This window comes from Xenia sp. Carnegie-2017, unplaced genomic scaffold, assembly GCF_021976095.1.
Source record: "Xenia sp. Carnegie-2017 unplaced genomic scaffold, XeniaSp_v1 HiC_scaffold_22, whole genome shotgun sequence".
Taxonomy (NCBI): Eukaryota; Metazoa; Cnidaria; class Anthozoa; order Malacalcyonacea; family Xeniidae; genus Xenia; species Xenia sp. Carnegie-2017.
In genome coordinates, this window is record NW_025813485.1 from 16,953,494 (window position 1) to 16,980,471 (window position 26,978).

The 26,978-nt window shown below is 33.1% G+C and overlaps 3 protein-coding genes across 4 annotated transcripts; 1 reads left to right on the forward strand and 2 right to left on the reverse strand.

Annotated features, from left to right (window-relative positions):
- Position 1: 1 nt before the first annotated feature.
- On the forward strand, positions 2-906 carry LOC124447399 (DNA-directed RNA polymerases I and III subunit RPAC2-like). Its single transcript, XM_046998306.1, has 5 exons — positions 2-96; positions 202-305; positions 390-466; positions 562-641; positions 729-906. Exons 1-5 carry the CDS (start codon positions 58-60, stop codon positions 777-779), a joined length of 351 nt encoding a protein of 116 aa, XP_046854262.1. The 5' UTR covers positions 2-57; the 3' UTR covers positions 780-906.
- On the reverse strand, positions 874-11,415 carry LOC124447396 (ATP-dependent DNA helicase Q5-like). Its single transcript, XM_046998299.1, has 27 exons — positions 11,102-11,415; positions 10,323-10,881; positions 10,065-10,161; positions 9,233-9,329; positions 8,869-8,980; positions 8,688-8,795; positions 8,474-8,522; positions 8,173-8,255; positions 7,992-8,040; positions 7,319-7,494; positions 6,719-6,812; positions 6,592-6,643; positions 6,444-6,502; positions 6,143-6,207; positions 5,751-5,865; positions 5,416-5,493; positions 5,188-5,259; positions 4,826-4,885; positions 4,637-4,690; positions 4,498-4,542; positions 4,383-4,421; positions 4,146-4,184; positions 3,887-3,948; positions 3,722-3,800; positions 2,170-3,083; positions 1,489-1,564; positions 874-1,161 (listed from the first exon to the last, which is right to left on the reverse strand). Exons 1-25 carry the CDS (start codon positions 11,202-11,204, stop codon positions 2,337-2,339), a joined length of 3,093 nt encoding a protein of 1,030 aa, XP_046854255.1. The 5' UTR covers positions 11,205-11,415; the 3' UTR covers positions 874-1,161; positions 1,489-1,564; positions 2,170-2,336.
- A 4,971-nt stretch (positions 11,416-16,386) lies between these two features.
- LOC124447394 (phospholipid-transporting ATPase VA-like) lies at positions 16,387-26,296 on the reverse strand. Of its 2 annotated transcripts, XM_046998298.1 has the most exons (19): positions 25,677-26,296; positions 25,034-25,235; positions 24,856-24,944; positions 24,654-24,757; positions 24,239-24,370; positions 23,241-23,383; positions 22,371-22,635; positions 22,112-22,152; positions 21,270-21,983; positions 20,891-21,121; positions 20,417-20,497; positions 20,017-20,238; positions 19,392-19,649; positions 18,932-19,132; positions 18,762-18,842; positions 18,412-18,516; positions 18,038-18,213; positions 16,607-16,708; positions 16,387-16,528 (listed from the first exon to the last, which is right to left on the reverse strand). In XM_046998298.1, the coding sequence occupies exons 1-18, from the start codon at positions 26,132-26,134 to the stop codon at positions 16,672-16,674; spliced, it is 3,540 nt and encodes a 1,179-aa protein (XP_046854254.1). In that variant the 5' UTR covers positions 26,135-26,296; the 3' UTR covers positions 16,387-16,528; positions 16,607-16,671. The 2 variants fall into 2 exon arrangements, with proteins under 2 accessions (XP_046854254.1, XP_046854253.1); XM_046998297.1 differs by lacking the exons at positions 16,387-16,528; positions 16,607-16,708 and adding an exon at positions 16,987-17,766 and having other exon boundaries at positions 25,677-26,295.
- Between the last annotated feature and the right edge of the window lie 682 nt (positions 26,297-26,978).

A 26,978-nucleotide genomic window follows, 5' to 3' on the forward strand; every position in this document is an offset into this window, starting at 1 on the left:
ACCACGACTATACATTTCGCAGTCTATTCATCTTTTGACTTTTCCTTTAATTTTGAAATGAGCAACAAAGAAGACTTGTGCAGACGTTTGGATATCGTAAATATGTTTTATTTGTATTTTCAGATAAATATATACATATGGCCAAACATATACCGTGCATTCTTCGTTAAAAGATTTGATTTTTTAAATTTTTATAATTAGATTCCAACTAGTGGAGCAGTTGACGATGAGACATGTCGAACATTTGTGTTGCATGAAGAAGATCATACCTTAGGAAACTCACTTAGATTCATGATTGCAAAAAAGTAAGTTAGTGTGCAAAAATTATAGCATTTAAATACAGTAAAGCATATAAATAAGCAGTTTTCTTTATTTTTCTAAAATTTCAGTTCAGATGTCAGTTTCTGTGGTTATACCATTCCCCATCCATCAGAACATAAAATCAACATGAGAATACAGACTAATGGTAAAAAAATTTTTTACTCAGACAAAGCAGACTTTACCTAATGTTATTGAATATAAATAAGTACAACAAATAAAGAATTTGTTTATTTTTGAAAGGTATATATGCCATTGATGCATTAAGGAAAGGATTTTCTGATTTATCTGATGTATGTGATCATGTCCAAAAAAAGTTTGAGGTATCTACATGCTTCTCTAATATAGGAGTTTCTTCTGTTTTCTTGAACCCAAGGATTGCTTAAAATCTAGTCCTTTTTTATCTGTAGTTGGCAGTGAATAATTTTAAATCAATGGCAATGAATGAAGAAGAAATGTAGACAAAGAAGGAAAGGATTGGATGGTGCAAAGAAACAATGGGATACAATAGCTGATCTACCTTAATGAAATGAAAATCTCTGAGTAAACATGAAATATAGCAAAAATAAATATTTATATTAACTTCAATTATGATAATTTTTTATCAAGAAGATATTCATTTCTACAACAACCACAATGAAAGTTAAGCCACTGATGAACGTCCCTAACAAACACAACTAATTTAAGTTTGCACACTTTTTTGCATAACTTCAAATCCCTTCTGGTGCACTAGACACAGTAAAATTACTCCTGCAGTCACAAACATCTTATTTTTGGTATTTGATGAACATCGTCGCCTATCATCAAAATATAATTTCACCAGAGACTTGGCAATTTGTTTCACTGAAAATAAAATATGAACTCACTCTAAGATTGTTTAAAAAACTTCAACTCTTTCAACAAACATCACAAATACACTGTCATTAAACAACAATATCATGTTGTAACAATTGTATCATGCCGTTGCACAACACAGTCACAATGTAACAACTATCATGTTGTTACACAACAATATCATGGAACACAATTCTATCATGCCGTTGCACAACACAGCCATGATGTAACAATAGTAGCATGTTGTTACATAACAGTACCCCATCACAACATAATTGTAACAATTTGTAATACAACAATGTTGCATTGATATATTTTCTAGAACAAAACACTTACACTTATCACTAGACATATTTCCCATGTCTTTAATTAATCTTTCAGTCATTTCTTTGGCAAGTGTCTTGAAAAGAGTCTAAACAAAAAGTTGGATGTATCGGTTATTGGTGTAACATGAGAACACTTCTTCGTATTGAAAAACAATGATATAGAGTTGACAATTGGCAAACATTGGATGGAAACTGTCAATATGCTACATGGAAACTATCAACATGTTTCATAGAAACTACATATTAATATGTTACAGAGAAACTTCCACCATGTTGCATAGAAACTGCCACCATGTTACATAGAAACTATCAAAATGTTTCATAGAAACTATCAACATGTTACATAGAAACTGCCACCATGTTACAGAGAAACTGCCACCATGTTACATAGAAACTGCTACCATGTTACAAAGAAACTATCAACATGTTAAATAGAAACTATTAATATGTTACACAGAAACTATCATCATGTTTCATAGAAACTGTCAACATGTTACAAAGAAATTGGCAACATGCTTCCTAGAAACTATCAATATGTTTCATAGAAACTGTCAATATGCACTTTACACTCGACAACTTTCACATATTGAAAGTAAATTTGAAAATACTTCCGTTAAACAATAGCATTAGCATCACTTTGATCATTTCTCTCTTTGGGAGAAACAATTTTATCACACAATACTTTTCTTACTTTTGATTCAATCTCGCCAGATTTATAATAAGGTGTAAGGTATCGTACGATGATGTCTGCACAATCTTTCTTGCTTGCTTTATCCTTGTCCATTTTATTGCATATTTTTACGGTATTCTTTAATTTAGGCTTTACTTTATTTGTTTCATTCTTATTATTTGGGAACATCAACTCATTTTGTAGATTGGAGCTCGAACATTGTTGAGAGAGAACGTTATCTTTTGAGCTTTAGCTTGTCCAGTATTTTTTGTATTTTCACGAGGATTTATGGATGATGTGGATGTATGAGTATCTAAACCTTTAGATAATGATGACGTCATCGATGTTTCATTCTTTGATTTACTGTGATGAAGTCTGGGATCCGAAGGCACAGAGAAAAAATCCCCAGAGGACTTTTTTGATCCCGAGTAGGAAAGTCTTGGAGATATATCAGGACAATCATGTACATTCCTGGTGAAAGTTCGTGAAGTCGAAGTTAAACTTTCTGATGACGATGTATCAAAAGACATTGGATTGCAATCATACGGCAAAGAGCATGAATCTTTTGCATCGACATTCCAAGTTTGGCCTGATGGCAAGTTGGAATGTTTATCTGGTGGTGATGATTTCACAAGAAATCCAATTTTTGGAACCGTAAGATCTGCGGTTGAAAACGAAACGTGCGCTTCATTGAAAGTGGTATTTCTTATGCATGGTTTTACATTGATGGACAATGTTGAATCCTGATGTTGGTTCGGCGGTTCGTTAATCGAATAAGCTGGATCTTCTTCCTCTTTTTTAAAATTTGTTCTCGGTGAAAGTTCGTTTTTTACACTCGAAGTGTTACTGAATGAGTCCGCGAGAGACGGTAAAGGTGGAAGACAGGGTATTACATCATTTTCTTGTTTACAATGGTGTTTTCTTTTAGCAAGTATCTTAAGTAGACACACAAACATATTGAAACGTCGAGAAACTATTCAACATACAACAACAACAAGAAATATGTAGAATATTTAAGTCTAAAGAAAATCAGAATGTATTTTAAGGTAGCCCGCTAGTACTTAAGTATTCAATTGTCTTTTGAAGTTCATATAAGACCAGCTAACAAATATAATCATAGATACTACGGTATCAAGGACTTTGTCGGCTTTAAATGTGGAACTGAATATTTAAAGACTTCTACTTTCCTCATGTTGTAAAGTGGAATTTATAGGACAGTGACATGAAGAAAGTTTTAAGCTTCGACGTGTTTTTAAAGCAAAACGTAATCAGAAATTTTACAGTACACTGAAGACATATGAATCTTCATATAAAGAGTTCTATACTTACGTATGTACACATTACATGTCAAACGTATAGTTTATAGTTATAGAAGATTTTTAATGTATTTCATATAGTTTAATCTTCTTTATGCTCAATTGGGGCAATGCTCTGTTTGATAACCGGTTGTTTTAGTAATTACCACAATTTATTTATGTACTTTTAAGAGCAACATACAGAGTTAAATAAATAAAGAAATAATAAATCAATAATAAATAAATAAATAAATAAATAAATAAATAAGCGTTTCTACCTTCTGTACATCCTTACTAATAGATGGCCTTTTCAAAGTTTCCAAAACTGATGACGTAGGACTTTCTCGATCACGTGATCTGCAGGTGACAAGAAATTTATAAGACTGTACGAATCAGTATATCGAAAGTAAAGAAAACGTCAAATAGCAAAACTAAAATGTTACCCTTTTAAAGGCTTTATGGCTGAAGAACTGATTGTAACGACGGAAGATGAGCTACTCTCAATCTACACACAAAAAAGTTAGGATTTGGAGGTGGAATGTACTTGTTTTCTTAACATTAACAAGCAATGGACTCTGACTAGTTGATTTGTTGATTTGTATAACAACCACGAATTCCATCAATAATAATTTAAATATTCATTATATAACTGAAAATACACATAAAATATTTTTCTATTTTTTTAATATTTTCCATCCTTACATCACAGTCTATGTCCATAATTTCCGTTGGAACTTCAGTCTGTAGGAAGAAGCACAAAAGGGTTGAGTGTAACAGTAAATCTGTAAAATACGATTTTGTGAAATCATGCGGTAATACTTAGTTAAGTTGGTCATCTTTTTCACAACATATTTTTGCATGCTCTGCTATTGAGCATGTTTATTTCCTTGCAACAAAACTTTATTAACTTTCAACTGAGTTCTAAAAGACATTTTTCACCTCAACTACTTCTTCACTAAGATCAGGATTCTCCAGTGTCTTAACAACGAAAGACATATGTAATAATTTCAAACATAGAAACGCCTATTCAACATGATTTAATTGCGTCACTTACATCGTTTTCTGAAGTTAAATCGATGAAAATTTTCTCTCGTTTAGCCTTAGAAAAATATAGAAATATCATACTTATAAAATGATGAAGCGTTGTAATGTTGCAGGACAGCACCTACAAATAAGAAGTTCAATGATTATACCGTAGTTACAGTAGCAAATTCTGTACTGTATATTTCTTTAGATTCTTCTTTTATCTAAGACAAAACAACAACAGACAAACCATATCAAACTGAATGGAAAATCAAGTATTTGGTTTAGTTGAGAATGAAATATAAATAAAAATCGTTGATGTAAACCTTTATGGTTTAAACTACATAAATGTTACTTACATAAGAATGTTCACAAATTTCGCTAGGCTCGAGTACTTTGTGTTCACAATTACTTGTTTTCTGTACACAAAACAGAAACAATTATCTACAAATTACTACATAATACATGGTTTAAAATAACTGCCGATAAAATAGTAGCCCTATATAGCAGGCGACTTCTCCACGTGAAGGGACATTTTTTGTATTAATTCCATGCCCAGAATTAATGAAAACCTAACGTTTAGTAGTCGGATGAGTGTTAGGAACTGTGTTAATTAGTGCCAGCTTTCAGCATAACTAAATTCGTTTTGTTTTTGTTAACTAAAATTTAAACTAAATTTTAAAAACAAATAAGTGTAAGAAAACTAACATAGTAAACTCACCGGAATTAATTCTGATACTTTAACAAACTCGCCTCGTTTGAACCTATTCTCGATTGAACTTTCTTTGTCAATCTGCATCAGGACGATGGTCGACAGAAATTACAAAATTATAACAAAAGTTAATAATAGTAGAAATTGTTTTAAACATTGTAAAATACGAATAAAAACGTTTACCAAAAATTATTACAACAAAATATTAAAGAGTATATAAGTTTAGAAAAGTTATACCTGTTCTACTTTGGATTCAAGGTCATTTTCCTTGGCGTATAGCTCTCCACGATCAGTCAATCGATTAATTTTATCAACCTAAACATATATTTAATCGACATCGTTTTTCTAGCAAACAAACAGCTGTCTTGAACTTATACCACAAGATAGATGTGTGTTCATAGATAGATGAATTATAAAAATCAAAACGAGCTCTTACATCATGACAACAATTACAACCAAGCAGTTTTTCTGTGGTTAGTTTGCATGGTAATATACTTTTAAGCAATTTGTATACAAACAATCGTTAACGTACCTATGAGAATAACTTCGTTTGTTATAACGACACACATTACCTGTTTTTGAATGGTTAGTTTGTACATTTGTGAAGTTCGATTGGCGAGGAAAATATCATATTCAAGGTCTATAGCCAATTCTTCAGCAGAGCTCACTGATGTATAAAAATTGTCACTAAATTCGTATAATAGATAATACACTTCAATAGGAAAGAACAATCAAATGCAAGTCCCCCGAGCGTACCCAAGATAAAACGTTTTATCTCCAAAACAAAAAAAAACTTAAACTGTTGATTAAACTACAATATATAAATAATTCAAAACGATAATAACCTCCGAAAGAAACGCCAACAAAATAAACGAATTAAACGATATAATCATGTAGAGAGTTTTTGATTTCAAAATATATATTTTCACGTACGCACAAGCACATATACGTGAAAGTTGTGTACCTGTCGAACTTCTCGATGTTAGTTTTCAAAGCTTGTTCAAATCTGTCCAAACAGAATTCGCGAACCTTTAAAGGAAGAAAGTGATTTGTCTACATGTGAAAATGAACGTTTTAACGACCGTCCACCTGATTGGCTGACGAAAAGAAATTTTATTGTTTTTCATGCATTCGTGAGACACATAATGTCTTGTCTACATGTATTTAGATAACCTGAGGAAGAGACTTTGAAGTGCGTTTTCATTAGAGCAAATACCATATGATATATTTTGGTATTTTGGATACTATATGTAAACCTTCATCACCTTTAGAGGTAATTTGGGAATATGCAATAAATTCATTCCTTTAACCCGACCAGAAAGACCTAAAAGAAAAAAATAAGGTGAAAAAAGAACAAATTTCATAACATCTATCGAGGAATAATCCAAATGTTTTGTGTATATTATAAAACACCTAAAATATTTTCAATTTCATTCCCAGAGTTCGTATTTCTTTTTGATCTGACCTATACAACAGAAAACAATTTTAATTGAACGCTTTTTATTGAAGCCATTATCATTTTTATGATCTTATTGAAAACCTTTCTCTTTTTGAATTCTTCTTGAACAATCGCTATGCGATTTTTTTTGCACTTTGCCTCATAAGTTACATCAGTTTCTTCATCGCCGAAATATCTAGGGGGGGGAGAGTATAGCTTCATTTAATTAATCATTATATATAGTTTATTATCACTCCTTCAGAATCGTAAGACTAAATTACAAAGTTAGAATATTTAAACTCTGTGATTCAGGCTGCGTTTACACTATACCGGATTCGCTGATCACGACATCTTCATTTGATTTAAAGGGATAACTGTTCAGAGTAAAAACTTATTAAGGTGATAGATTTAGTCTATTTGATTGTGTTTTTGACGATGAACAATTTCACTGCTTTTTCATATAAAGAACATTCAACCTGTTAAGATAGCAATCCGGTATAGTGTAAATGGGGCCTCAGTCTTTTGATGTTTGACACTTCAAACACTTTGACAATTTTTCTGTGTAACTAAATTATCAAAACGACAAGTGTTTTGAAACATAGACCTCAATAACTGACTTATTAAAATATTTATAAATCTTTTTTAACGAGTTTTTTAAACAACTTTTATCACAAGGTGCTCCTACATATACCCATATATTACCTGGTATCTGCACCGTATTTTCCATCACCATAAAGGTTGCTATCATCTTCATCAAATTCTGATGATCTTTTTGAGTAACGAGAATATCGCCCACTTACAACCACTCCACCACGAAAATGCTCAATCATACGTTTTACTTCCGTTGGTTTACAACAAAAGTCGCACATTTCATTACACTGTGATGAGAAACAGAGAAACATTATAAAATATTGGACATTTTCCTAAAATTGGTTTTATGTTTAAGCTTTCAATAATTGTGTATAATATAAACTGTGTTGCTTATTGTTAAGTTACTGTCATTAAATGAAGGGACAAAAATATGGTCAAAGACACAAGTCAAGTTTGGTGAGCTAATAAACAAGTCTTTATGAGAGATTGATTTTCATTTTTGAACCTCAAAACGTTGATACATCGCCAATAATCGCACTCTGACAAACTCTCAAACTCCGGAGGAGGGGGGGGGAGAGTGTCAACAGCAAGGGATTATTTAAAAAGAGACTTTGCAGCAGATTTAATTGATGTGTATGGTTTCGAGGCTTTTACAAGTACGTATAATTTTCACATCCTCATTCCACACATCCACTTCACAATCTGGGTTAATACACAAACAAAAATTTTACATTTATGTTCACATTTACTTTATTGTACATTTAGTTATAACAGTATACACTACCTGTGGTTTATCATCTCCAAAATATTCAGAAATATATCCATGTCGACATCTATAGAAACAAAAAAAAAGTATTTGATCTCAACAATAATTTCATACCTTGACAAGACAGCTTATAGATTATTCTCACTAATATCGCAAATAATTTTAAAGGATTATGTCAAACATTTATTGTAGAATATACCTTGCTGTTTCACAATACTCGACTAAAACCTGAAAACTCTTTATTGTAGCTGTGTTGTTCGTAGCTTTTTCACTCTTTTTTTTCTGTAGTAAAATTGATTAGATTTGTTTCAATCAATATTTTTGTTGAGTGTTTTTGTTTTTGTTTGAAGCTATAAGTAAAAATAACGCTATCCTTGGGTAGTAGCTATGTTAGTGTTTAAATAGGTTTCATGCAATGATTAATAAGACTAAATGCTAAATTTCCTATAGATTTACATTTTCTGTAAATACTTTAACTATTAATGCAACGATTCACGCACATTATAGATGTCTTTCTTCAACAAAAACCGAATCTGTTCCTTTTCGTATCTAATAAAACCAAAAATTGGTAAAACAGTTTGTCGTCATACAATGTTAATCAATACAGTTACTCTAGGCATCTTAGAAAGCGCAGTTATCGTTAAGAAATGCCTGAGAAAAAAGTTATGCAGTAAAACAGATGACACGGACTGATGTAATAAGTTAAATACGAACTTTGAATAGTAAAGTCTACAAAAAGATTTCTTGCCATCACGACCAGCCCGTCCACTTTCTTGATAGTATCTTTCCACAGACTGCGGGATTTTCCAATGAACAACAAACCTAAAAAGAAACGTATGAAACAACACAAATTTTATATTATTGAATGAATATTTTAGTAATTAATATCTTTTACCTAACGGAGGATTTATTTACACCCATACCAAAACTTATTGTGGCTGCAATAACGGTCACCATTCCGCTCATCCATTGCTGTTGAACCTCATTACGTAGTTTTGATGACAAACCTATTTCCGTAAAACAAGAACAAAAATGTATGAATAAAAATTGTTTATTGGATTGTCGTGAATTAAAAACTTGGTCTCGATAAAAAGGAAAAGAAAAAATTCACAGATAAAACAAAAATTTTTAGAGAAAGCACGTAGGTATTTGTATAAATATAGACACCTCTAAACACTAAGGAAAAAAACGTTTTCATTCCATTTTATCACAGCATTGTGAAAAGATACTATGGCTAGCAGATAAAAATGTAAATACACCTGCATGATAAGCCTTTGTTTTTATGCCTCTTTCTGATAACTTGCTCGCCATATTTTCACAGTTCTCTTTGGTATGACAGTAAACAATGCCACAATCCTAAATAAAGACCCAAAGATAAAAATATATTTCCATGATTGTAATGTCCTATACAAAAATGCACTCAAACCATAGTCAATTAACATAATATGAATACAATTGATTCATACACCAAAAGAAAAAATAAACACTGATTAATTTAGTTCACTTCAGTCGAGATCCTGGGATTTATGAAAGCAGTTGGGATTTTTGGGATTTTTATTTTTTAAAAAGTACATCTTGTGGTTCTTTTGGTTTTTTGAGTTGAAGAGTTAGGGTTTAAAAATAGCTTTTTGTGAATATTAATTGACAAATAAATGATTTTGCTACTCAATATGTACATAAAACTTGCTATCAAAATTTCAAAACCATTTTGCTCAATAGCTTAACTGGTAGAGTGATGTGGCTTACATAGATAGCATTGAAAGTTTGACGAATGAAATCACAATCTCACTTGTTTCTCTCTCAGGGATCATGGGAACAAAAGTGAGGAAATCAGGATTTCGTCATATGTTTTGGGCTATTTTGTGAGCTTATTTGGGCTATTTTGTGCCATGCAACACTGATATAATCAAATCAGGAGACGAATATGTGAATTTATCAGGGAGGAATACCTCACATTAAAGTATTTTGTAAAAATATCAATGACGTCTACTGCACCTCAATACCGATCAAATAACATTAGGATGTCATTACAAAAGCTCTGGGAATTCTAATTTCAAACTTAGATGGTTTTTATGAAATGTGGAATATTACATTTGATGTATATGGAGTGTGAGATCCATCAATCTTCAGCACTTGTTTAACATAGGTGATCAAGTCTTCATGAGGACAATGTAGAAGTTCTTTGAATCTAATAAAGTATAGGAATATGTGCATACATATTGTGTTGTGACAAATGCTCCTTTTATTGTATTTACAAATTGTGACACCAAACAATCATTCAAAGGTTTGTTGAATACGTGGTAAAAATATAGACAAAAATGGATTATTTTTTACAGATTATATACTTACTTTACATCATAGAACAAATTTGATCTATAACATCCAATCTTAAACATAGCAACAGGATGATTAAACTGTAGTAATTCAACAATGTCTTGTTGAACATGCTTGGTTGCTGTAGCAGTAAGGGCAATCCAGGGTACATCATGGAACATTAGTCTAATTTCACCAAGTTTAACATAGGCTGGTCTAAAGTCATGACCCCATTGTGAAACACAATGTGCCTCATCAACTGCAAAGTAAGCCAAATTTCCTGATTCATTCATTTTTCTTAAGATGTTTCGAAAATCGTTGGTTTGTAGGAGTTCTGGTGTTACATATAACAATTTAATGGATGGGTTTTTCATTAAAACATTGCATTTTATCTCCAGTCTTTCATCAAAGCCAACATTGGAATTGTATGCTGCAACACAAACACCAAGTGCTTTCAATGCATCAACTTGATCTTGAATCAGAGCAAGCAATGGTGAAATGACAACTGTCACACCATGAGAAATAATTGCAGGCAATTGATAAACCAAAGACTTTCCAGATCCAGTTGGCATTGAGACAAATACGTCGTTCTTTCCTAAATAAATGTGATGAATGAAAATCTGGTTTTTCAAAACACTAATTGAGCAAATAAAAACAATTTATAGCAACTACGTATTATATCAATATGGAAACCTTTAAACAGACGTGAGACAACCACAATAACAAGACGTAAAAATGGATACTTCAGGGAACAAGGCACACTTTCTGCTAATTTCGAGACTCTTATTTTTCTTAAGGATTCCGTAAGATCTTACCTTTTACCACAGAGCTAACAGTATCTTTTTGAACTTTTGACTTAAATTCGTCATACTTAAAAACATTGTGAAGACAATCATAAATTTTATTCTTTTTATTCATTGAAAAAGCAATGAACGTTAATCACAGTCTTTCTCCTTTGAAAAAAATTAAATAAAAAATTCATCGTTAAATTAAACTGGTTGAAGTCGTCTTCTGAAATTTTTGAATTTTGTCGCCATTCTGGTATGCATCTATACGTCATGTAAGAACGTTTGCAATTTGCACATCAAAATTGAATATTCAGTGTATCAGTGAGAATGAGTGAGATTCACTGATCTGAAATAGCGATTCTACAGAGAAGTTTGAATTCATAAAGAACATCAAATTGGTTGAAATTTCTATTGCTTGTGAAACACAGTCCATATTTTGAGACCTTTGACTAAATGTTAAATTGTTTTTTCGATAACAAACTTTGGGCACAGTGTGGTCAGTGGTTAAAGGAGCTGCTTTTTTGTGACCACACTCTTTGTAGCATCAGCAATTCATTAGCATGAAGTAAAAGTCTTGTGTTGGCTGGGCTTCTCAATCCAGTGGCGTAACTGCTATGGGCTCAGGGTGGGCAAACCCACTGCCCCCTGGGCTAAGGGGGCCCCAGAGAGATTAAAGATTATCATTATACTGTGGATTAAAACAAGAAAAATTGCATATCATGAACTTATGCACTAAAAATTTAAATTTAAATGCTAGAAAGTGAAATCACAATGGATGTGGATTAGATTTTAATATGGCTATCAAAGTGGTGGCTCTGATAATATTTTAACACAGGTCCCCAGTTGTGCTGCTACGCCATTGTTTGAATCGTGATTACATCGTAACAGGTCTGACGAGCTTTTTCTTCCATCCATGCAGACAACATACACGTCTTTTTTAGAAATTATGTTGCGCACTAGTAGTGCAGATTATTGTTACATTGACAATGAGACCGACATATTTCTGGTTTTTTGTTTGATTTCAGTGCTTAGCAAAGTTCAGCCTGGTATGAAAGGCAACATGCAGTGCTCATTTATGATTGTATCAGCTTGAGGCTCACCATTATAACACTATTTTCCGATGCTCAACTACAACACACCAAGAACGTAGTTTTTCAGGCAAATTTTTACTGAAGTACGTAGGTATTAATTGAAGTAGCTCCCCAAGTCCATCCACTAAGTAAATGGGGGAGGGGGGGAGGGGACAGTGCATGACTGGTGCGCAAGTTTTAGTCTATTATTTTCATAGTGAAGAAAAACCAAAAGTTTAGATAGCAAAAGTTCAAATAATTATGCTTGCTTTCTCATTGGGTGACAGAGGATATTTATTATGCAAGGCAGCTGTTGTTGATAGCTATCTGTAAAGTTTCACCAAGCCGCCATGATTTGCAAAAGCGCAGCAGCAAAGAGCAAAGATGTTTAGGAAGGTGTAAATGCGTGCATGCTTGAGCTTTTCTACACATCGTACAGTACCGCTCGCGTATTTGTTAACATACGCTACGCGTATGAAACGCGTATGATACGAAAAACATACGCGTATGATACGAGAACGATACGCGTATCATACGCAAAATTATGTTAACAAATACGCGAGCGGTACTGTACTAATGCAGAAAGTCATGTAAACAAAATAAAGGCATTATATAACCAGCCCTGTTTCCATGTTTTCTGGTCAAGTAGCCTGTTTATAGATTGATTGATAAAGTGATTGCTTGATTATAATTTGATATCTTCTTCACGTCAATTTTTTCACTTTGTGCAATATTATGATACTTAAGTATGTTTAGAGAACACACTGTGAAGCTCAGTTTCATGCTATAGACCTAAAAAGGAAATTTAACCCGGGCAGCCCCCCCTAAAAAGCCATTCATAGAGAGATCTCGTCCGGCGCCTGGATCCAATTGCATGTTATTAGCTACCATCATCGTCCCAAATTTGGTGCTTGTAAATTGTACACATTCCGAGCGTATGAATGCGGTTTATGAATCACCTGCTAATTTGAAAAATACAAATTAAAAATATTAGTGGACAATTTCAATTGACATAGCAACCTATGAAAAACAATATATACAGACAACTAACCACTAGCCATGCAAATATTTCTAGAAAAATAAAACTTTCCTCGACATAAACTAAATAATCTGTAGATGTCACGAGCGCACGGAGCTCATTTTTTAATGTTAATATATATTATTTAATTAAAACCAATGTACTGTGGTTACTTAGTATTTGAATGTACTCAAGTCGAGTGAGATTTAGTAAGGTTTTGGAGTACAATTAAACACTAAATAATCAAACTACCACAGTTTTACTTTGTAATACTATGATTGCCGAAGTGTTCTAGTCAGTGCTTCAAACACTGTAAACGATGGTGTATATGAAACGTTTTTGTGTTTTGGGGAATGCTTTGTGGTGGATTTTAATTATTTCAACCTCAAAATTTGGGATTTTTAGTAATACCACCAATACAGACATCGTAGGTCTTATTACTTGTTCATGTCGTTGCAGTTCTTAAAATTTAAATATGTTCTCCAACGCTTCGTAGGGCAGCAAATTATAGTCGCAAGCTCCAACTAAATCATAATCTCTTGTGATATACGCCTCAGTATAAATTAATTAATTCAGACGAGATTTACAACACATGTCAAGTGTCAAAACAAGCTCTCACAGTGAATTGACCAAAAACAATTAGCACCATACATCCTGTTATAAATTATTGCAGCATCATAAGATTTCAATGCTTGCCAATCGACATTTGTAAATCGTTAACTACAGCATAAAACACGAACATTCACCAACTCTTGTCAGACATAATCGGTTTTTCTGCACACGACTGAGCCTGATGACGATTCTTTCTTAATTATTGATTTCTACACTGGATTGATATTGTTTAAAACGGATCATCTTATATCGCGCATAATCTTCATAATATTGTGTTTTGTTGCCATCTGCCATATTGCTGAAGCGTCTCGTCGACTTATCAAAACAATGTCTTCTCGCACTGTAAAACTTCATAACAGACATGGATATTATTTGACGATAGAAAAGTCAGGTGAAGTGGTCGGTTCTACAACTGGAGATAATGTTTGTAGTAAGTAGATTGTGTTTCTTTTTCTATCTCGTTCTCGCTGTCAAATGCAAATCTGAATGCTGGAAAGCAAAAATGTAAACTAAGTTTGCCTTAGATGACACAAACAAAGTTTTGCAGGTATAGCTGCCGAGGGCCTCAGCTTCGGATGATTCAAAATTTTTTAAACGTAATGAATAAATTGTAGAACAAAATTTTCTTAGAACTCTGGAGTTTCCATTGCACTCATTTCTCAAGACAGAAAAAGCTGCTGATTTCGTTTTTCGAATATTCATTGAACTAAATCATACGTCTTGTGAAATTTTAAAATTAGACTTGGGCAGAGTATTGGTGATTTGGTGGAAATAGATTTCCTTTAAAGCGAGAGGATTATATCAATTAATCTAACCTTTGGCTCGTTCGAAATTTCAAACACCAAACGTTTTATGGCAAATGCACTTAATTTGATTATCAAAGTTATTAAAAATTTCGTCGTTTCCTCACTATCAATGTATTGAAAGAAGGTTGGAAGACCTGTAATTGGAAAACCTAGCTGTATTTCATTGAAAGTTTCTGAAACATCAAATATTTCAGGAATTTGAGCAGCCCAAACGATCACTTTAATAAGAAACATACTCCGAATAAAAGGTTAATGCTTAACTCAATATTTGAGAAACTAACAAGACAGTTTTTTTTACCCAGTAATATTTCGAATTTATTGCAAATTCATTACCAGAATCTATCTATAACGATCACACATTCACTGACTTCTTATACTGACGCACAATCGTTTTTTACCTATGACGTGCGCCGTACATTTTTTAGTGTTTCTCCATAATCACATATGACAAAAGTCCCGAGATTTTTAAGCCGGTTTTAAAGGCTTTTGGGATTTTTTTTACCTCTATACTGACTTTTTTCGTGAGGTTTGCACAAATTGTATGACATTTTGAGAAAAAATTACAGGCTTTTTCAGATCCAGGGACTTGGAAATTTTTTAAAGTTCTGTGGAGAATTATATGCTTCCAAATTCGTAGTCCTTGAGTGACAACTCGCAGAAGAATAAGTATGTTCGTTACAGCACTGTACAATAGGCTCCGTCTCGCTCACATACGTCTTACAGCTGACTCGCTTCTCTCACTCTCTCTCAACTACACTCAACTATAGCACTCCCTTTTCTTGACGTCATTTACCAACATTTGGTGCATACTATTTACTAATATGGAGTGATGTCCTTTTCAGTCTTTGACAGTTCCACTTTACTTTTCAGTACTGACCTTTTTTGATAAAATGTACCAGACTTTTCAAATGAAAAAATACCCCTCGTTATAAAATGTCAACTACTTGTGTGATGTGCATAAATATTTTCGATAGATTAAATCATTAAATCATTTCTTACGGCCTTGTCTGAGACAGTGAGATCGCGCAAAAACAAACAAGATCCCGTGGAAATAAATTATACAGTTTTAGCTATCGAATTGACTGCTTTGAAAATAGCCCTATGTTGTGAATGGAATCAATAGATGTCCTTACAACATTTGGCTTTAACCAAAAGCCGAGATTAATTAATGTCTTTTGTTGATTAGTATTATGTTTTTATATTTCTTAAATTTTAGTTCAATCTTAGCTCAAATTTTAATTTTGATCATCTATATATTTCTTAGCTTACTATTTAAATTTTTACTAAACATTTAATGCTCTGTTATTTATGTTATTTGATAAATAATAATAATGAAAACGAAATTACTAAGCCTTTAATGACCGAGCGGGAGGTCTTTACGGAGAACTAAAGGACCGAGGTGTTTTTGTACAGACCAAGCCCGTTGGGCGAGGTTTGTACAAAAAAGACAGAGGTCCGATATTTCTCAGTAAAGACCGAGAAAGCAAGGTTATTAAAAGGTTTATTATATGGCATTATTTGACCTGAAACGAAGTTTGCTTTCTTTCTCGTCCTTGCTTTTTTTATTGGTTGGCTTTCACTTTTCTTGTTTTCGTCCATAAACAATAAATCGTTTCAAATTGTATCGTCTGGATAGTTAAACTGTTTTCCAAGTATTTTTCCTTCGAATCACATTCCTAAATGATCTTTTGTTTCGTTTATTTTGCGTTTTGCTGTTTGCTTTACGAAGTTTGTTTACATTTTGACTGTAAAATTATCTGTTTTGGACCGTGTACGATTACGGGAAAATAATGAGCGGCAAAACTGTTTCTGAGCCAATCAAAGCGCGCCATTTTGCCGGAAGTGACGCTTGGCAAATAATAATTTTTTGTTATTTACAGCCGATATCGTCATACGTACAGTAGATTTTGGTAAAGTGACTCTTGAAGGAAAGAAAACTGGATTATTCCTGCATATGAAAAGTAATGGTGACTTAAGTACGACGGTAGGTAATTATGCTAAATAAACTTTTTTTAAAAAAATTTACCTGATCATATGAGTTTGTCTTCATCATAGCCTTTGTCATCAAAGAATAAATGTTTTTTTTTGGTTCTAAATTGTTTTTCCATATCTTCGTAAAGCACCTTGACTAAGAGAAGCAGACAATTTATTATGTTAATTCATCTCTTATTTTAGACATTATCATCAAGCAAATGTGATGAATGCATTTGGAGAGAAGAGATGAGTTCCTCAAGATTCGGATTTTTTCATTATGTTTCAAATGCCAACCCGAAATGGTACTTGGGAATTACTAAACAGAGAAAAGCAAAGATAGGAAAACTGACAAAACCCGGTCAGCGGTCAACAGAATGGTCACAAGTTCTAATATAAAATTTTCATGAAAGTAGTAAGTAAACTTTAGGCCAGTTTAAAAGCTCAAGTGAAATAAATTTTATAATTGTGCCTGGTTAATGCATACTCCAGGAACGTGTAAACAATTTTCTTTGCTAATTTTCCATTAATCATAAATTCTGAGTTGAAAAAGTCAATTCATAAAACAGCTTTCAATGTCAAAACTTGAATTAGTTCATGCCATTTCTTCACATACAGCAACTTCAATGCGAACGAAATCTTAATATTAGACCCGAACTCCAGATTTCTAAGTTGCATTTTTAAGATGAGCACAACTGGGTACAAATATTTCTTTTTATTTGTTTGCACATCAAAAGACCAACTCAAACGATTCAAAGCAAACATCAAACGATGTAGTAAGAGAGGGAAATCAGACGACAGCGCTGTTATAACGATCACATAACTCTCAATGGGAAAGTCAATTTGACTCATCTTGATAGAGATTTACAACAAGTCTGAGTTGACTGATGGTTTAAAGGATTTCAAACTTGTTCTTGAAACTATCGCTACTGCGAAAAAGCGAGAGCATTGTTCTTTATTATCTGTCATCTTGTGGTCTCCCCCGTCCCATTAATTAACTCCAAGGAAGTTTTTAACTTTCAACTCTCCCGACGAGTTTGTCATTTCCAATGAACGCTTTAGATTCTTACAACTGACGTTCGGCCTTCCTCAGCTGAAAATTGTCCCATCCTTGCTTGATTAGAAGTTAAAGTAACTGGAGAATCTGTGTAGGACAGACGAGCTTTTTGAACGTCTGTCGGCCATATTGAAAGTTGAAGAGTCCTGGCCAGGAGTCTGGGCAAAAGTAAGTAAACGATATTTCATTGAAAATCGCAGAAATTTGTTGTGTAAACACCGTTTTTAGTTCATATGAGAAAGAGTCATGAACAGCACAGTTATCAAAGAACAATAAATCGCTTGCTTTACAAACAGTAACGTAGGTAAGCATTTCAATGCTGCCTTAAGTAGCTCAGTAATTGATTCGAATTTTAAACACAAAAAGGCGAAATTCTTTTAAAAATGTCGTTAATAAAAATTAACGAGAAACTCGTCGCAGCAAACTCACCGTGGAATCATCGACACGAACGCAGTTAAAATACATAACATCCAAAAATTAGCTGTTCCCATTGTTACAACAGCAACATAATAATCAGGAAATGTAGGAGAAATAACATTGTAGATAATACACCATACGAAAGATATGAGCACACTCAGACCAAGAGCAACGCCATGAATCACCGTCTGTTTAAAAAAATACATTTACTCTTTAATTTACGTAACTGGTTAACGTAGAATAGGATTGGCTTTAGGCTTACGGCTTGATTAGCTTTTGCTTAGAATTATGTTAGATTAGGGTAACAGCTTGTACGAGGATTAGAGTTAGGTTAGGGTAGATTAATGTTGAGTTAGGATTGGGTTATAATAGGACAGATGTATTACCCAATAATTTGTTTCAAGAGCTATCTGTAGTGAGGCAACAATAACAGCACATTGATGTAACGTAATACCAACAGTAAACAAACCAGTATTTGTTCCATAGTAAACCTGGCAAAACAAAAACACACAGATATACAGAATAAAAACAAAAACAAAATGATCAAACTAATAATATATTAGCGTAATATTGGTCAGTTTAAGTAAAATTAAATCGTCATTCTTTTTCATTTACAAATAAATTATGATTCTTCCCGTTATTACAACAAAAAGACAAACATCCAAATTGATATTTGTCTGTTTTAAAAGTTAGGATTTCCTAACAGATGTGAAAGACTTGCATAGCTGAAACCTACCAAAAAGGCCGAGAAAAAAATTACAACACTTTGAAACACAGCATCTGCCATTGTTATCCAAAACCACTTTCTAGAATATAGCTAGAGTGTAAGGGAGAAAGAGAAATCAAGTATAAAACTTTGAAACACAACATCTGCCATTGACAGCAGATGAAAATAAATATTTTTACCATACTCTCCCTTCCTTGCGCGTAAAGGAATGGTTTGGCCAAAAGAACATCACAAGAAACATCTTGGTCCCAGATTCCTGATATTATAGGCGGTAATGAAGTAAAGATGAGATTAAAGAAAATTAAGTTCACATCATTTATCGCATTAGATCCAGAGAAACCATTGTACAACTGAAACCAAAACAGCACCATCACAAACATCTGCAAAAAAAAAGCAATGAAACATTACGATACACTATAATTATTCCTCATACAGACACGGTGACGTAATGCTTGCCCAATATAATAATAGTTATTATTACATACACTCTGTGGATGGTTGCAATAGTATAGCTGTTCCTGACTAACATATAACCTTGTTGGGAGATGCTGATACTAGCGATTTAGTTGTTTTATAATAGGATGACACGATTTTACCGTAATTAATACAGCAGGAATATAAAAAAGAAGGAAATCTCACCATATTTTTATAAAAGAAATACAGGATGAGTTTGGATATACGATCATAACACCAGTGACCATGAACAAGTAATAAACGTACTAAAAACCGAAATCTTCCAATAGCAAAATCGCTCGCTTGAACAGCTTGCATGCCTTCTTGACCGCTAATACCAACACCAATGTCTGCAACTTGTATCATACTGACGTCATTAGCACCATCTCCAATAGCCAATGTCATTACACCTAGTTCTTCTCGTACAAGACGCACCACAGAAGCCTGGGAATAAAGTAGTAGTATATATAAACATCACATTACTTGTGTTACTGCCATTAGAAGGCAGTTTGACTGTGCAGATGAATAACTAAGTTATAGATCGGTGTAGATAACGCACTTAATGATGAATCCTGTTTACAAATATAATCGATCCTTAATTGCAACTATTTTAACTTATAATCGCAAACAAATATAATCGCAGAACACCACACCATTGAAACTTTTGAAAAATGTATTTTTTCAAGAAGAATTTCAGCTTTGTTTTTTCAGCAAGAACTAGACATAATCTTGAGACAAAACTGATATCATGGAATTAAATTAAAATATCATCAGAATGAAATTTTACGTATAACAACATGTTCATAAAAACCTTTTGAGCTGGGGCAGCACGACAACAAACTACAACTTCACATGATTTTGCCAAACGAAGAAATTCCAAATCAAGAGGTTCAGTCAAAGCAAATTGCAATGTCTGTCCATCGATGACTAATCCAAATGTTTTTTGTTTACTTGATTCAATTTGTTCGTTGCCACGACCAGCTGAGCTGCCCACTTTTTCTAACCAAGCAGAGATTTGCTCACTACACGATTCCTTTAAAAGAATAGAAAACTTTTCAAAAAAATAATTCGAATTTTCATCCAACATTTGCCACAACGGGCTCGACGCCTCCATAAACTGAAGAAACAAACTACACAAAAATTTAGGCGAGATCTTACATCCAAATAATTGCTATACTGGTCCAAAGATCACGTATTCAAACATGACTTACCTGTGACGAAGCATTCAAAGTAATTTTGTCCATATGATCATCAAGAAGACGACAAGAATGAGCAATGTTTATCGCAGTTTCCTATTTTAATAATTAAAAAAATGAAGAATCAAACCGTATTCAATGACGCTAAGCCATGATATATAAAATAATTTCAGGTTCAGATAAATAAAGTATATGACTAAAAATATTTTCTAAAATAGTTGTCTAGAAAGAATTCTTTCGAGAGAGTATACGTACAATAACAGCGGTTCTTGCATGCGTGATTTGATTTTAAAAGCAAGAATGAAAGTGCAACACACGAGGAGTTGTTGTTAAAGAAAAAAGATCTGAATGAAGAATTATGATTTGGGAAGATGGTCTCAAGAAAATTTACACAAACAAAAACATGTTCTGGATAATTCATCTCTATATAAATAACAGAGAACAATTCTTACAAACACGGACATAGAAACGCATGACACACGCCTGTACCTGTTTATCCCCAGTAAGAACCCAAACTTTAATTCCAGCATTACGTAATGTTGCTATAGCATCAGGTACACCATCCTGTAACCTATCTTCTATCCCTGTAGCACCAAGTAACTCCATATCACATTCCATTCGAGAATAGGATTCCTGTAACAATTCATCGCGGTTGTGTATAGATAATTCAGCTTTCTTATGCTCCGATAGCCAATCATCATATTCATTTTCGGTCAATTCCTGGAAATCAACATTAAGATATATACATGCATAAGTATAATGTCGTAGAGATGAACAAAGAACACTCCATAATAATTGTCATTGGGCTACAAGGTTACCATGGTATTTTCGTGAACAAACTCAACAAAAGACATTAATAAATTCCAACCTTTCTTGCCATACATAGGGTCCTGAGTCCTTCTCTAGCGTATATATTAAGGTGAGTTTCGGTGCTTTCAACCAAAGATATTTCAGTTAAAGTATCACTATCCTTTCCATCTAGTCTATCTCTGGTATCAGTAATTTTCTGCGATTTACTCAGTCTCGATAATTGAGGTATAACTGCTGTGTCAGCACCTTTACAATACATGATGATCTTTCCATCAGTCTTACGACGAACTATCACAGACATTCTCTTTCTAATGGAGTCAAACACGAGTACATGTAGAAGCTCAAATTGTACAACATCTTCACCGGGCACTTCAATAGAAACAGTCTCTGAACCACGTGACAACAACTTATAACCGTACATTTTAGCGGACTTTACAAGTGCAGCTTCATCAGGTGACTCAGCTTCGTATTTCAACGACTTTACATCTAGATTTTCTTGCTTTGCGACAGGTTTTACATTCGTAGAGTTTTCTCGTGGTCCATACATTTCATTTATAACACCATCGACAACGTGGTTTAATTGTCCATCTTGACTATCATTAAGATTGCCGTTAGACTCGCCGTTGGCGTGGTTTGCATGTGACGACACAACAACAGTGTTGCATATTGCAAGCAATGTAAAAAATTCTTTAATTGGAATGAAAACCTCGTCGTTTGACTCATTGTTTATTTTTTCTGCAAGTTCGTCATCCCAGGAAGATTTTGAAGCATCCTAAATTAAACATTGCAGTCAATATCACAAACAAGTTGAATATAATTTTTTAATTGAATAAAATTGTGAAGACTTTAGAGAACTATCATACCAAATTTTACGGATGGTTAATATTTGTCATTACTTACAATTTCATCCACGTCCACGGGTAAATGTGAGGATGCTTCTTCTAAAACAGGAAGAAAGTAAAAATTATTAGAACGTCGCTTGTTGAGGATACTGTGTACCATGAGAGATAGCTGTCGTATTGTACGAGTATTACCTATGTACTATGAGAGACAACTATGTACTATGAGTCTATGAGAGACACTTATGTAACATAAGAGATCCTGTGTACCATGGAAGATACCTGTGTGCCATGAGATATATGTGTACAATAAGAGATACCTTGAGAGCTGCGTCTTGTTGCGTGAGCGTAGTCCTTTCCATTGATAGTACAACGCCGAAAAACCATTTTATTTTCTGTTAATGTGCCGGTTTTATCAGAGAAGATATATTTGATTTGCCCAAGATCTTCATTAATGTTTAAGGCTGTACATACTGCTGGTTGATTTTTTTCTTCGAAATACAATTCGATATCATTTCTAATGAAATAACATTGACCAAGCTTTACAATTTCAACGGTTACGTATAATGATATTGGAATCAATACCTATAAAGAAATAAGATCACAATGAAATGAAATGTTTTTCCTGCGTAGAATTAATTTTTATCATATTTACTTCTACACAAGAGGTTTGAGAGGAGCTTAGGAACTTTATTTCAAAATTACTAAAGTATGATAGTAACAAATACTAGTAAACGATAGTAACAAATACCAGTGTATAATAGTAACAATTACTACTGTATAATAGTAATAATTACTACAGGATATAATAATACGTAACAAATACAACTAATAAAATTCAGACAATGAAAATTAATCCCCCAACATAGAGCTTTAAGCCTGTTTACCACTAGTTACGTATCGCAACGTATCGTAGCAAAACGTAACATGGCGCATGCGTGTTTGTGCCTATTGACCATCAAATTCATTAGCACGCATGCGCCATGTTACGTATTGGTACGACATGTTACGATACGTGGCTAGGGGCAATCAGGCTTTAAGTAGGAGCCATGAAAATAAACCAAAAAGTCTAAAAAGTTTTCAAAACGGAGTTTATTGTGACGTTTTGTCATTACTGTCAATAAGGTATTATGACAAATAACTATATTTAGGCTTGTATTTATTGATTATTAAAAATAGTTATGTCGTACCTGAAAAACTATAATATATGTCCAAAATCTAACAAAGGCCTCCAAAGCAGGTTCTCGCTGGATCACATCTTCATTGTTAACGTCTAACTCAGGAGTATATTGATGATCAAAAACTTCATTATTTGCAGTCCAAAATCCATTGCCTAAAAAAATCAGTTCAAATGAGTTGTATACCTAGATTGGTATATTTTCCAAATCGACAAAAAGTCCGCTTAGAATACACTTCTAACAAAGTAACGTCAGTTAACGCTGCACAAATGCATGGTTCTTCAGAACAAAATCATTTTTAGAATATACTTCTAACAAAGTAACGTCAGTTAACGCTGCACAAATGCATGGTTCTTTAGAACAAAATCATTTTTAGAATATACTTCTAACAAAGTAACGTCAGTTAACGCTGTACAAATGCATGGTTCTTCAGAACAAAATCATTTTTAAAGTAAAAAAATATAAAGTTGTTTTAGTTGCAGTTCACAACGGACAAAATAGGAACATGTACATAAACACAAATCATCCCACAAAAGAGCATGATATTATTAAAGTTTCAAAATTTCATAAGTTGTATTCGTTTTTTACTGTCAGACGGAATTCTTTGTATAACGAAGCAATAGTGTTCAAAAAATGTCGTGACTATTAATCATTGTATGATTAAACATAGCTGTCACTGACTCTATACAATATTCCTTGTTTAGGTGATGTAATGGTCAAAGGTTCTACTCTAAATACGTCATCAATGACGTCAGAATTCCTTTATTTCCTATCGTCCATTAAAAAATGACGTACGTTCAATTGATGTTAGACATGGGTGTACCAAGTGGGGAAAACCTCAGATAATTAAGCAAACAAAGCCAGCAGCAGTATAATCTTGTAAATAAGTGAACCTTGGTTCACTGGCAATTGAAAATGTACAAAATACATACCCAACCCCCTAAAATATTAGATAGTACACCCATATAAAAATCACATTTCAATCAAAATATGATCAAATCTTCACCAACCTATGGCACAAATCACACACAAGGATATTAATATAACTACACAAACTAAAACATCTGTGTTAATGTCTCGCTCTAGTTTACTGCGTTTGCTTCTTGGTCCACTGTTGTTTTGCATTGCTTTAGTATCATGACCTTAAGAAAAGAAATATAATCCTACTGGTCACTTTTTAAATGAAAATGCCATTATTTAAATGCATACTATAAATGGAAAATTAAATTTTAAACATAAATTACACATCATATTGTAAGATAAAGCAAATGATATCTTATGTGTGAAAAATAGATTTTAAAAATAACTCTACAAACGTAAGTCATTCAACAAATAATTTTAAACTATTTTTACTAATTGCAGTAAAATAAGAAGAAAAAAACAAAATTTACAATGTCAATGTGACGAATTATTAAAGGTAGTTACCTGCATAAACAACAATCCCTTCAACAGTATCTGTGTTACGAATCACACATCCTCTTAAAAGAAGATTGTTTGTTCCAATTGGAATACAATTGCCATTTAAATCCCTTAAAATAAATTTTCAAGACATTGACTCAATAAAGTGTACATGTTTTCTAATGTATGGTATATTTTTATTAATGAACTTCGGTAGAACTTTACTTACATATATCCATTAAATTGATATATTTTACTGTTTGGTTTTTCACAATAAATAAATGAGCTAAAATTTGTGGCATTATTGCTTTCATCTCCCTAAATAAATTTTGAAAAAATTAATTTCACTTGATGCAAGATATTAGTCTCTAAAATGTAGAAATTGACAAAAACATATCTCAAAATACCTGATTAATATTTCTAGCTACTTCCCTTTGCTTAAGATTAGTTTCACCATCAAGATTAGCTGTTTCAATATGGCAAATATTATTTGGATCACTTGAACTCAACAGTAAAATATCAGCAGGAATAATTTCATTATTTGATATTTTGACAATATCACCAGGTCGAACATAACGCCATTTTGTCTTAACATAACTGTTAGTGGAGCTAAGAATGATTAAAGAAACAAAAAAGAGGTTCACAATCACATTCGTAAAATCAAAATGTTTTCTACAATATGAAAATTTCATTGTGTGACCACACATTTCACTAAAGATTATATGGTCAACAGGGATGCACTTTCCCCCAAAATGATCAACTTTTATAATGTCTTTATTTGAGAGAAAAGCCAACAAATATTGGCCAGACAGACTTTTGTCCCATCTCCCCTAATGTGCGATCCTGATTTTCAAACAGTGACAAGAAGTGATCGTAAGTTTTTTCAAACTTCAATGTTCTTATGTGATCAGAAAGTATTATTTATTAATATCAAAGATTTTATACAATCATTGTTATCAGAAGATCATGCACCTGTGTTTCAAACAAACTACTTGGAAATTAAAAATTTATATACATTTCAACAAGATAACTCCCAGTACAAAAACTTACCTATTATATACCAAACTTTCTCTGTTATTAACCTTTTTATCTGATCTTCTTCTTCTGCCATCTTCAAATAAGTCTTTTACCAAAGTTACACAAAGCACAAATAGCAATGGGATCATTGTTATTTCTCTTGCAAAGGCTTTTATGGCAGGAACCCAGTTCAAAATAGCGATTACCAAAAAATATATGTTCGCAAAACGATGAAACTGCTCGAATAGGTTCTTTGGCAAAAAATTCCAAATTGTATATTTGGTCGTCTTTACTTTGTTGCGCAGGTTAAATTTAATAAGATTAGCATGTTTAATCTCTAGTTGTTTTGTAAACACTTGACTGGGTATGACGAGTCTATAGTCGGTATTTTTAACAGTATGAGTTGAGCCATATGAAGAAAACCCAGTCGCCTGTGTTGTTTCTCCCTCCATGTCGTCAGAGTTATGAAGTGTACTCCACGCGAAAGGCATAAAGGCTTTGTTAGATATGCAACGTCACCTTTATTTATTGTAATTATATACATTCTCGTCCTCCACAACTCAGAAAGATCTTTTTTATGCAAAACAGCGACATTCTTGTGTAGGAACAAAGTCGTGAAAACAAAAATTCTTTGATTTGCTTGACAACTTCACTTGACCCTGTACTCTACAGTACACATATGAACATGACGTGGTGCTCGTGTGATAGGGAGATATATTTGTCAAGTTCTATCCTATGTAGTCCTACTCTTTCTCATCAGTGTTCATTTCTCTGGTCTCCTCCATATTTGATATTTGTTCAACATAATATTAAAAGTCTTACAGACTATAACAGACAAAGTTTTTGTTGAAATATTGATTGGGAATGGGTGGACAAGAGTTTGGAAATCTCGTAAAAGCCAAAAACATTATCACGTATTCATTGTCTCCGTTTGAACAACGCGCATTCGCTGGATTTTTCTCCAAAAGTGGTCCTAATGTTGTCCGTCGTTTCATGTCGTCAGTTGGATATATTTTACCCGGCTTTGTGTCAGTGTTTCTTTTCATCAACTGGGCAAAGAATGAAAATCATCGATTGAGCAGAAAAGATCCCAAAGAGTTTCAAAACGACGAGTAAATTAGCACAACCTTAAAATTAATAAGATGATTTTGTACTTTTAATTTTTAATGTTGAAGACAGAGACAATCTTTTCACGGTATTATGGATTTTAGTGTTGGCAAAAACAATATCTTTCTGCAGTTATCTTGGAAATAATCACTTTATGTTTGATTGATGTTATATATGGCTTAGTCAAGTTGTATAAAATAATGCATTTTGTGTAATTGTGTTTCTAAA

Coding starts and splice junctions, on each gene's coding strand:
- LOC124447399 (XM_046998306.1), top strand. CDS start 58: ATGAGCAACAAAGAAGACTTGTGCAGACGTTTGGATATC. Junction 306..389: donor AGATTCATGATTGCAAAAAA/GTAAGTTAGTGT, acceptor CTAAAATTTCAG/TTCAGATGTCAGTTTCTGTG. Junction 642..728: donor ATGTCCAAAAAAAGTTTGAG/GTATCTACATGC, acceptor TTTTATCTGTAG/TTGGCAGTGAATAATTTTAA.
- LOC124447396 (XM_046998299.1), bottom strand. CDS start 11,204: ATGAATAAAAAGAATAAAATTTATGATTGTCTTCACAATGTTTTTAAG. Junction 4,543..4,636: donor AATTTGCTACTGTAACTACG/GTATAATCATTG, acceptor TATTTTTCTAAG/GCTAAACGAGAGAAAATTTT. Junction 4,185..4,382: donor TTAGTGAAGAAGTAGTTGAG/GTGAAAAATGTC, acceptor TTCTTCCTACAG/ACTGAAGTTCCAACGGAAAT.
- LOC124447394 (XM_046998297.1), bottom strand. CDS start 26,134: ATGCCTTTCGCGTGGAGTACACTTCATAACTCTGACGACATGGAGGGA. Junction 25,236..25,676: donor GAAAGTTTGGTATATAATAG/GTAAGTTTTTGT, acceptor AATCATTCTTAG/CTCCACTAACAGTTATGTTA. Junction 24,758..24,855: donor TATCAATTTAATGGATATAT/GTAAGTAAAGTT, acceptor ATTTATTTTAAG/GGATTTAAATGGCAATTGTA.